General features: G+C 43.9%; 2 protein-coding genes across 3 annotated transcripts; one reads left to right on the forward strand and one right to left on the reverse strand.

The window, feature by feature from the left end:
• Positions 1-1,150: 1,150 nt before the first annotated feature.
• On the forward strand, positions 1,151-4,001 carry LOC127767824 (uncharacterized). Of its 2 annotated transcripts, XM_052293287.1 has the most exons (6): positions 1,151-1,388; positions 1,682-1,899; positions 2,784-3,030; positions 3,124-3,209; positions 3,320-3,411; positions 3,518-4,001. In XM_052293287.1, the coding sequence occupies exons 1-6, from the start codon at positions 1,266-1,268 to the stop codon at positions 3,757-3,759; spliced, it is 1,008 nt and encodes a 335-aa protein (XP_052149247.1). In that variant the 5' UTR covers positions 1,151-1,265; the 3' UTR covers positions 3,760-4,001. The 2 variants fall into 2 exon arrangements, with proteins under 2 accessions (XP_052149247.1, XP_052149239.1); XM_052293279.1 differs by having other exon boundaries at positions 2,784-3,209.
• Positions 4,002-5,163: 1,162 nt separating this feature from the next.
• LOC127768126 (uncharacterized) lies at positions 5,164-7,884 on the reverse strand. The gene is made up of 8 exons (XM_052293660.1): positions 7,720-7,884; positions 7,548-7,614; positions 7,339-7,396; positions 7,145-7,206; positions 6,683-6,915; positions 6,541-6,574; positions 6,348-6,476; positions 5,164-5,887 (listed from the first exon to the last, which is right to left on the reverse strand). Exons 1-8 carry the CDS (start codon positions 7,765-7,767, stop codon positions 5,706-5,708), a joined length of 813 nt encoding a protein of 270 aa, XP_052149620.1. The 5' UTR covers positions 7,768-7,884; the 3' UTR covers positions 5,164-5,705.
• Positions 7,885-10,205: the final 2,321 nt, after the last annotated feature.

A 10,205-nucleotide genomic window follows, 5' to 3' on the forward strand; every position in this document is an offset into this window, starting at 1 on the left:
AATAAACTAGTGAAACATAATAAACTACTTACTGAAACATACAAATAGCACCATGTGATGCATTAAAGAAAGATATATACATTGCGACGATAATTAAATATGTGCAACATAATAGAATTTCAGTTGAAACATCTTATTCTCACATGCGAAACATTAAATTTAATTGGTTGAGACATATATGTGTTTTTATTATAATATAGTCATGTGAGATCATGTTGTAAAGATTTTAATTGTAACGAATACAATGGTGTAAACATATCGTAGATTGGATGAGTAATCTGGAAGAAAAATCATTTTCAAGTTTGCTAAAAGGGGGTTATGTACATGCAAATAATCTCGTATCCTCTCTCCTCCATGCATGCCAATGCTAAGTAAGGGAGCATATGTAACCGGTGTGAAAAGAAAGTATCTGACAAAAAAAAATACGAGGCTGCATGTAGCAAAACCACAGTGAGACGCGTCCGATTTTTTTCAGGAGATCAGACGACTGGGTGGAAGCATTTTCCGGACTGTACGGTCCAAATACATCCACTAATCCATGGATCAACTGGTTCAGCACTCTACTGCTCCATGACAGCAAAGCATGCGTTTCTTCGACATTGCCCGACGTGTTGACTGTGTTGCTACCAGGCTGGTACCATCACAGGGCGAGGTCAAACGGAGACGAAAGCGAGAAAGCAAGACGAGCAGATCGTCGACAAAGTCCGGTTCGCATGGACATTTCGCATGTAGGAGTACTATCTTTGTCCTGCAGCAATCTCAAATGCTTGTGGTTGCTGCTCCCCGGCCATAAAATCTACTACTACTCCTAGGTGAAGTCGTCTCGTCTCGTGACGAAGTTGTACGAGGTGACGTAGCTAGTGGCGCCGGCCGGCCAAGGACTCCGCTGATGGAGCATCACCGGCTTAATTAATTACGCGTCACTTGCCCCATAAACGACACCGTCCATGGCTGCCCAGCCAGCTCCCACCGCCCAAATTAAGGCCGGTCCACCCATCGTCCTCATGACCTGCCAACCCCATCCCAGCCCTACACGTGTCCACCCTCAACCACGCGTCGGTACCTCCACCGCACTTCTGGAAGGAAGCCAAAACGGCAGCTTATTAATAGCGTAGCCGTTACCTGCTTTATATGGTCTTCTCAATTAAACTCCACTAAACCTCCCTATGGCCTATGCCATCCACCAAACAAGCAACTGAATCGGAATCGCATATTGCTTTCGACCTCCAATTCAACAGATTAGCAGAACACAGGGCGCTGAGCTGATGGCGAATTGTGGCCGGAGGTTTGCCGCCGGCGGCGCTCCGGCGACGGCGAGACGGTGTAATCTGGAGCTGTTCCTCGAGGCCACCACGCCGGTTGTCCCGACGACAACCTGCTCCTCCAAGGTACTATAAACTTTTCATCCCATGCATCGATCTGTTGCATTTCCTGATTTCCCCCATTTCCTGATATCCAAGATGATCTTTCAAGAGCTGTCGGATTAGTTGCCTCACAGCTAATACGGAATTATGTATGTTCCAAAACAGATGTTTTTTCTTTTTTGTTTCTATAACTCAATTTCTGACTAAGAAGAAACAGAAAACAACTGCCTTAATTCATTTCTGTAACAATTTCTGACCAAGTAGAGGTTCTTTTCAGCTTCTGTGACATGAAAAAATTCGTATGGTTATCTTTGCAGAAGAGCATGAATGGTTGGAAGCAATCTGATGAAGAAAATGCGCTGCCACTCTTCAGTTTGGGCGACCTCTGGGATGGGTTCAGAGAGAGCAGCGCATATGGTATTGCTGTGCCAATTGTTCTGAATGGTTGCAGTGACGGCGTGGTGCAGTATTACGTCCCTTACTTATCTGCAATCCAGCTTTACGGAAGATTAAGGAGGCATTTCTACCATTCCAGGTAATACATCCTCAAATCACCATGTCTATTTTGTCTACCGTTGAATCACTTCTTGTAGATGTTCTTAAGACAAATGGTTTATTAGCAATGGTGGCATTGCGTTGATAGTTACTTCAGCACAATGCTCAACCTTCGAAATAGAACGACACTTCAGGTTGTAATGTAGTTCATAATTACAGAATAAGTACATTTGGCAATACATTCCTTGAGAAGTACATCTTGCGTCTCCTATGAGAGGACAGGAAAATAAAATGAATTTTAGGTGCTTAAGTGACCATTGCATCAGGAGAAAGGAACATAAAGAATTCTCAAAAAAAAAAAAAGAAAAAAGAAAGGAACATAAAGACAAAACAAGTCTTGTAAAGCCATCTGAACTCTGAAGAGTGAGTTTGCGAGCATTGACTTAAAGTGTAAGGGCCAATCAGTATTCAGTAGTACGAGTTACTATAGGTCCCTATCTCTGTTTCTACACTTCTCCATTGAGGCTGCACTATCTTCAGTAACAATTTGGACTTCTCATACGCAAAGTTTGCATTCTGAATGCACTTAAGAAACTTCATTAGGAAGGCAAAACCCATAGTGATTATAATAAGTCCCCAATTCATCGTATACAAATGTAATCCAATGAGCGGTTACTGTTAGTATATGCAATTTTTTTCCCACTGGATCCAAGGCAACCGTTGGATGGAGGCGCGCGTGCGGCTACGATTCAAGCTGACGCAGTCACGCAACTGCTGGGAGCACCGTACGGGTACAGATAACTAACAGAACACAGATAGGAGACTAGGAGAGAGAGTTAACTTGATGAGATCACTAAAACGGAATCAGCTAATGTTAATCCCTAGTGTTGTTTCTGATATGGTGTTTGTTCAATCCAATCGTAGGCCAAGTGGAGAAGACAGCGACGGCGACTACTGTCAAGACACAGGCAGTGAAGAGATGAGCGACCTTGAGCACGACTCATGTCCCAGCAGCACGGATGCGTTCTCAGTCCAAGATACCACCTGCGAAAGCTCCACCAGCGAAGCATCGAGCGACGAAAGCGAATCAACGAGAGTTTCCCACGAGCAGCTCATCTTCGAGTTTCTGGAATCTGAGCCTCCCTACCAGCGTGAACCGCTAGCTGACAAGGCATGCCAACAATTACTCCAAGAACTCTTATCGTTTCTCCCTGATGAAAATGACTGTGTTTTTGTCACTCCTCTGAATCAAAAAACTCTGCAGATTTGTAGTCTTGCCAGGGGATTTCCGGAGCTGAATACTCTCAGGAGCTGTGATTTGTCGCCAACAAGTTGGATGTCCGTCGCATGGTACTAGCAGAATACTGTCCTTGTGTTGAATAATGTTTACCATTCAGAGTTCAGACTAACTGGAGTAAAATATTTGACTCTGAATTCTTCGTTCCTGATGATCGCTGCAGGTATCCAATATACCGAATTCCGACGGGACCAACACTACGCGATCTGGACGCCTGCTTCCTCACATATCATCCCCTCTCCACGCAGCTCACAGGTGCACAAACACTTCACAGAAAAAACACCGAACAACTGGACCATCTTTCCTTGGGTTGCTGTACGCTTTGAGCCTGTGACACATGACGTTGAAACTGATCTTTCAGGCGGCATCTGCCCGGAGCCAAAAGGCAACAACAGCGGCGTCCCCGTGACGACGGCGATGTGCCTCCCGACGTTCGCCATGGCGTCGTACAGACTCAAGGTCGCGGCGTGGGCACCGGGCGGGCGAGACAGGCAGCTGGTCGCCTCCCTCTCGCACGCCGCCGACGCCTGGCTCGGCCTCCTCGGAGTTCACCACCCGGATCACCGCTTCTTCGCCGCTCGCCGCGTCGTGTCCAGAAGATGATGAGTCGATGGAGATCGCCTGCCAACCTGAGAGTGCAGAGAAGTTCTCTGTGTTCTTTTTTTTTTTGTGTGTGTGTCTCATTCAGTTCGTAGATTGTCAGGGACCTCAGGGTTCAGAATGTACTCGGATAGTTGGATCACAAAGCGTGCATCCTGTTTTTGTTTTCCAGTAATGGTTTCAGAGAAAGATTAACCAAGAATGTATATAGAATTAGAAGACAATTAAAAATGTGTTTTCTTTTATGCCAGCTGGTCTAGTGTTTATGTTTAAACGTGATATTTTGTTGTACCAAAACTCAGATACGAGTAACACTCAAGCAGCTGTGTACTTCTGTTGTACTGCTTCTATCTTGTGAGTGACAGACAACAACGAAGTCCATCGTAGCATTTGGAATACAAGTGTACGAAGATCAGTGTGATTCTGTGAACTCGTGATAATTAATCCTTTCCATGATGGTTGTGTTGTGCACAGTTGCATGATGGTTAAAGAAGTTGAAGCAAAGTTTTGTTTGTTGAGAAATTTGACTGAACTCTGTACCGCTTGCTTCCCTTCTTAATATAAAAAAAAAAGAGAGACAGAACTCATGCCTTTCTACTAAAAAAACAACAGATATGGTTGGCATTGTGTTCATGGTTACTTCAGCAAAATACTGAACCTTCAGCAAAATACGCTGATAAGCCCTTTTTGTTTTGTTTCCTCCGGGAGGCTTGTCCCTTGTAGTCACCAATCCAACAGTCTATGCTGGTGTTCCACCTCAGGATGATGTGCCCTTGTCGTAGCCATTTTAGGATGCCAAACCATATTTACTTCGAGATTGGACATTCAAACAACAAATGGTCAATTGTTCTGAAGCAAAGCTGAAAAAAAAATAGTTATTTGGCCATCCCCTGAGTTGCAACCGGTCTGTTGTCCACACCCGGTTTTGCAGTGCGAGCTAGCTGAAGATCTTACATTTTGCTGGAGCCCACACCTCCCACCTCCCAAGTCAGCTTTGCTGTGGAAATGGTAGGCGGATTTTCCGTTATATTCCATATTGGGTGTCCATTTCCGGACAATTGAGTCCTTCACACCCTCCGTTAGTTTGGGGGGAGGGGGGGGGGGGTTCACGTGCTAGGACCACCCAAATTCGCAGATACTATGTAAAAAGGGTCACGGTGAGGGTGTGGCAGATGTCATTGATCCATCTTCCTTGTTGCATTGCATCTTGGACAATGTAGTTCTTCCTCTTGGAGTGCCGATAGAGGTTTGACGCTAGGCTCTTTAGGCTTTGGCCACCAATCCAATTTGATTCCCATAATCTCGCCTTTCGCCCATCACCAATAAGGAATTTAGTCGACACCACAAACAAGTCCTTATCCAATTCATCATAGGGTGTTTCAGTTCCGATCCAAGGTTTGTTTGGTGCTCTTTATTCAAACCCTAGCCATCTCAGACGTAAGGCTCTAATAAATTATTCTTAAGTCGGGAACTCCAAGGCCACCATACCGAACCGAATGGGGGACCAGACCTTAGGCCAGTTGACCTGGCACTTGCCTACGTGAAATCCTCATTACCTGCCCAAACGACTCCTTGCTTTGTTAAATTCTTGAAGGGTTCAGTAACAATTTGGACGTCTTACTCTCATACGCAAAGTTTGTATTCCGAATCATTTTCCACAGGCACCCATTCAAAATTCACACCGAGTATGATATATTGGACAGCAATGTCGAAGCTCTTATTTTCAGAACCATCAGAGTTCAAATCAGGGGCTATACATAAAGACATACGGCAACCAGGCGACCAACATCTCGAATCACTTGCTAATTGTTATGTTCACAACAGGAACAACAAAGGCCAAACGAAAGGATACATAAAGCCTCGTGTCACTCCTAAAACAAGTCAGTTTCAGTCCACTGTCTAGCAGAAGTCAGGACCTCTAAAATCCAAACTAAGCTTCCCAGTTGAGCTTAGCCTTGTCTGAGGATGCGCGATATCTGCTGAAAGAATACAGGACACATGGCCCTGCTGAATTTTATGTCCTCCTTCATCCAGCCCATAGCAATCCTGTCCAGGGTGCCCAACGACGAGTACTGATATGACCATTCACCGCCACCAGGTTGGTCTACCCATGTCAGGGTGAAACTGTAGCCTACAACAGTTTAAAAAATTCAGTTAGAAATGTAATTCGTTCCTTACACTTGATTATGATCTTTACAAATCAAATGTTCTAACATTGGTGACATGATCCTCAGGTTCTGCACCCAACATGTAACTACACTGTATGCTGGTATACAAGTTCTGCTACAAACGGCTGAGCTCCAAAGAGATGTATACATGCTTGACAAAGATATTAAAGCATTAAAATATGTATTCACACAACTCTTCTGGTGGTTTAAAGGACATTTTTCAGGTTGAAGATTGTTCTTTGCATAACTGTTTGCTTGAATACTCAGCTAGCTTGACAAACATGGAGGTGGCTATATGCAAAATCAAATGAATGTGAAAGAGAAATGAACACAAGTAAAACATGATGAATAATAACTATGATGAGATATTCCAGTACTATGCTGTGGCTAAAATAATAGCATAAAATTTGATGTTCCAAATACCACTAGCTTCATGGGAGACTGAAAGTGAAAATCCTTCTGTTTGGTTCTTCACTGAAAATTTCATCCCAACTACTGATTCAGCCAGCATATGAAACATACAGGTACTGGAGCTTTCTTCTGTCGCACTCCCTGCAAACAACATACTTTTAAGTTCAAACAATTCACTACTGCATGTGTGTATATTACCACTAACCTGAGATGCTCATATGCCTTCTACAGGAATCAAGCTACAAAACCAATCCAAATCATAAAAAGAAATTAGAAGAGCTCAACACACTCATTCTATTGCATACTTGTACTTCACTAATAAGTAGTTCCTGTTACGGAAAACTTACATCTCTTCCTTCCTCCTGAAAGCCATTACAAGGAACAGTCGCTTTTTCAATGGAGTGGATATTTCTCTCCCTGCTCTTTGACTTTGGTGTCTTCTTTGCAGGTGGAATTGGAGTTTGATTTTCTATAATCATTTCGGCGGTTGTGTCAGGAGACCCTGTAGCTATATGGTTTGCATCATTCTTCTCAGCCAGGAGACACTGAAGCTTCAATATTTCACTATTGAGCTCCTTTGCTGCATGTTTTGTAAACAAAATTGAATTAAGTCAACTTCATTAATACCAAAGTAAATGGAAGACAGAACTCAGACCAAATAGTGCTTTCAATCAGCAACAGATTGTTTCCCTCCATTTCCAAAGACGCACATCAGTTCCACCTCCACCCAATCATGGTTTATACTTTATACTTGCATACTACCAACCATTTCCTTATAAAATTATAATCTTAGCAAAAAGAATTCTTACTCTTCCTAGTCTCATCGAGCAAAAGTGTCTGGACCTCCACAAGCTGCTGCTCCTTTTGGGTCCTGGCATCATCAAGAAATTAACAAAAGAAGAGAAAGCAACGGATCAGGCATCATTTCCCCGAAACAGCGGAAGCCCAAAACAGCACGAACGCGTGAAACCCTATCGCCGCAGGAGCAGCATTTGAATCTTACAGCTTGGCAATGAGGCGCTCGTTCTCGCCCTGGAGGTCGGCGACCCAATCTTTCATGGCTGCATCATCAGAAACAACAAAACGGAGCGAAGTCAACAACCTAACAGAAATTCCTCCCAATTCCAAAAGATGTGCATTTCTCTCCCTCCCAGGTCTTAAACCCTCCTCCCTTCGAAAAACCGACGAAATACATCCGCCTCCTCGGTTTACCTTGCTGGAGCTCCTTGATGTCGGCAGCCCGCTTCTGGTCCAGCCCCTCGTCGAGCAGCTTCCGCTTCTACGCGCATCAAGAGCGGCAGTGCGAAACGTATTGAGAAGAAATCAAATCCGTGTCCATGGGTAGGGTTACAGAATGGGGGAAGAGACGAGGCGGTATGTATACCTTGAGGGCGGTGTACTTGTCGTAGAGCTTGGCGTTGAGCTGCTCCATCGGCGCGGGCGAGGTGGGAGGAGAAGGATCGGCGGCGGCGGCGGCAGCTCGACGAAGGGTCGACGACGAGCGGCGGAGACGGAGACGAGACGGTGACGGTGACGGTGACGGGGAGGAGGGGGACGAGCAGTTTGGGGAAATTCTCCGACCCCTGCTGGGTCCAAGGCAACCGTTGGATGGTGGCGCGCGTGCGGCTACGATTCAGAAGGTGACGCAGGCGGCTGGGATTACCGTATGGGCCGCAGCCATGGGCCATGTGGCGGCCCAATATCGTTCATCTGCACTGGTGTCTTTACTGCTCACTGTTAGAGATATTGTAATGTATCGGTTCGGTTTAATCATATCCCAATTCTGTTTTTATAAGTTGGTTATAGATATAAGAATGTACCGTTCCTATATGTGGTTATGTCCGTTATCAATCTAATTATCGGGCTTACTCACCTACGCTTTCATGGTATCAGATTAATCTCGCTTCCGCCTATTCTCCACCGCGTCGCCCTAAGCCACGCGCTTCCCACGTCAAGAAAATCTTCGGAATCATATAATTAAAATGGAATCGGCTATGTTTTTTTTAAGAAAAAAAAAGAATAAGCTAACCTCTACTGTTGGAGGTACTTGTGTTGAATGATGTTTAGGAGTCGTCTTCTTCAGATAATGATCACTGAGACTAGCTCAAAAGTTTAAAGCTTCTGATGCTGAATTGCAGAACTGTAAACGTCTGATGATGATTTGCAGGTACTATCCAATATACAGGATTTCGACAGGACCAACACTGCGCGATCTGGACGGCTGCAGGCTGCTTCCTCACACATCATCCTCTCTCCACGCAGCTCGCACGTGCACAAAAACTTCAGAAAATCTCTGAAGAAGCTACACTTGCTTTCTTCAGTTGCTTTCCTGCTGATGCTTGAGCCGTGACGCGTGACGTGACGTTGAAACTGATCTTTCTCAGGCGGCGAAACCCAGGAGCCAAAAAGGCAACAGCGGCGATCCGCGATAGCGCGGCGTCCCCGTGACGACGGCGATGTGCCTCCCATCGTACAGGCTCAAGGTTGCAGCGTCGTGTCCAGAAGATGACTCAACTGTGATCACCTGCTTCAGTTTAGTGATCTCCGTTGAGACCCGGTCTAGTTCCTAAAATCTTTTTCCCAAAAACGTCACATCGAATTTTTGACACATGCATGAAATATTAAATATAGGTAAAAACGAAAACTAATCACGAGATGAATCTTTGAGACTAATCATTTTATGATTAACCATAAATGCTACAGTAACCCATATATACTAATGACGGCTTAATTAGGTTAAAAAAAATTCATCTTGCGGTTTCCAGGTGAGTTATGAAATTAGTTTTTTCATTTGTGTCTGAAAACCCTTTCCAATATCTGTTTAAACATCCGATGTGACACCGAAAAATTTTAAATTCGCGGAATAAACACACCCCATCGACGCAGCCCGAGAATGCGGAGCAGTTCTCTGCTTTTTTTTTCTTTCTGTCTCGTTCAGTTTGTAGATTGTCAGGGTTCAGAATGTACTTGGATAGTTGGATCACATAGGGTGCATGTCTGCATGATGTTTTTGTTTTGTTCCTGCAATGGTTTCAGCAAAAGCTTAAGATGGTGTTTGAATCTATGGACTTAATTTAGTCTCTGTATTTAGACACTAATTTAGAGTATTAAATATAGACTACTTATAAAACTAATTACATAAATAAAAGCTAATTCGCGAGACAAATTTTTTAAGCCTAATTAATCCATAATTAGAAACTGTTTACTGTAGCATCACATAGGCTAATCATGGATTAATTAGGCTCAATAGATTCGTCTCGCGAGTTAGTCCAAGATTATGGATGAGTTTTATTAATAGTCTACGTTTAATATTTATAATTAGTGTCCAAACCGATGTGATAGGGACTTAAAAGTTTTAGTTCCATCTAAACAGGGTCAGCCAATAATGTACTGTATATATAAGAAAATTTTTTTACCAGAATTCAGAAAACACACAAGCAGCTGTGTACTTCTGTGCTGCTTCGAACTTGCGAGTGACAGAGCGAAATCGGCCGTAGCATTTAGAAATAAAGCGTACAACGATTAGTGTGATTCTGTGAACACGTGAAGGTACTCTAAAAAAAAAACTCGATAATTAACCCTTTCCAGGACGGTTGTTGTTGTGCGCAGTTGCATGATGGTTACAGAAGTTGAAGCAAAGCTTTTGTTTGTTGAGAAATGGCGTCACCGGTGACGCCCAATGGGCTCTTCAGACTCCAACGCGCTGCACGATGTGCACATTGCTACTAGCTCTGTTCCTGTGGATCCATGATTCAGCACAGTCTTCATTACTACTTGTTCGTAGACTCGAACTTAAAGAAACTGAAACGAGGATCATATATACATTGTTGTGTTTTGTTTGATTAGGAAATGCTGGGATTCTCAAAATCG

Source organism: Oryza glaberrima, chromosome 1 (genome assembly GCF_000147395.1).
Source record: "Oryza glaberrima chromosome 1, OglaRS2, whole genome shotgun sequence".
Lineage (NCBI taxonomy): Eukaryota > Viridiplantae > Streptophyta > Magnoliopsida > Poales > Poaceae > Oryza > Oryza glaberrima.

Bases quoted from the DNA above. Each gene is read 5' to 3' on its own strand.
- LOC127767824 (XM_052293279.1), top strand. From the start codon at position 1,266: ATGGCGAATTGTGGCCGGAGGTTTGCCGCCGGCGGCGCTCCGGCGACG. The intron at 1,389-1,681 runs GTACTATAAACT...TTATCTTTGCAG, and splicing joins CGACAACCTGCTCCTCCAAG to AAGAGCATGAATGGTTGGAA. The intron at 3,210-3,319 runs GTACTAGCAGAA...TGATCGCTGCAG, and splicing joins AGTTGGATGTCCGTCGCATG to GTATCCAATATACCGAATTC.
- LOC127768126 (XM_052293660.1), bottom strand. From the start codon at position 7,767: ATGGAGCAGCTCAACGCCAAGCTCTACGACAAGTACACCGCCCTCAAG. The intron at 7,397-7,547 runs GTAAACCGAGGA...CTGATGATGCAG, and splicing joins CATCAAGGAGCTCCAGCAAG to CCATGAAAGATTGGGTCGCC. The intron at 5,888-6,347 runs GTATTTGGAACA...AAACTGTTGTAG, and splicing joins AGTCTCCCATGAAGCTAGTG to GCTACAGTTTCACCCTGACA.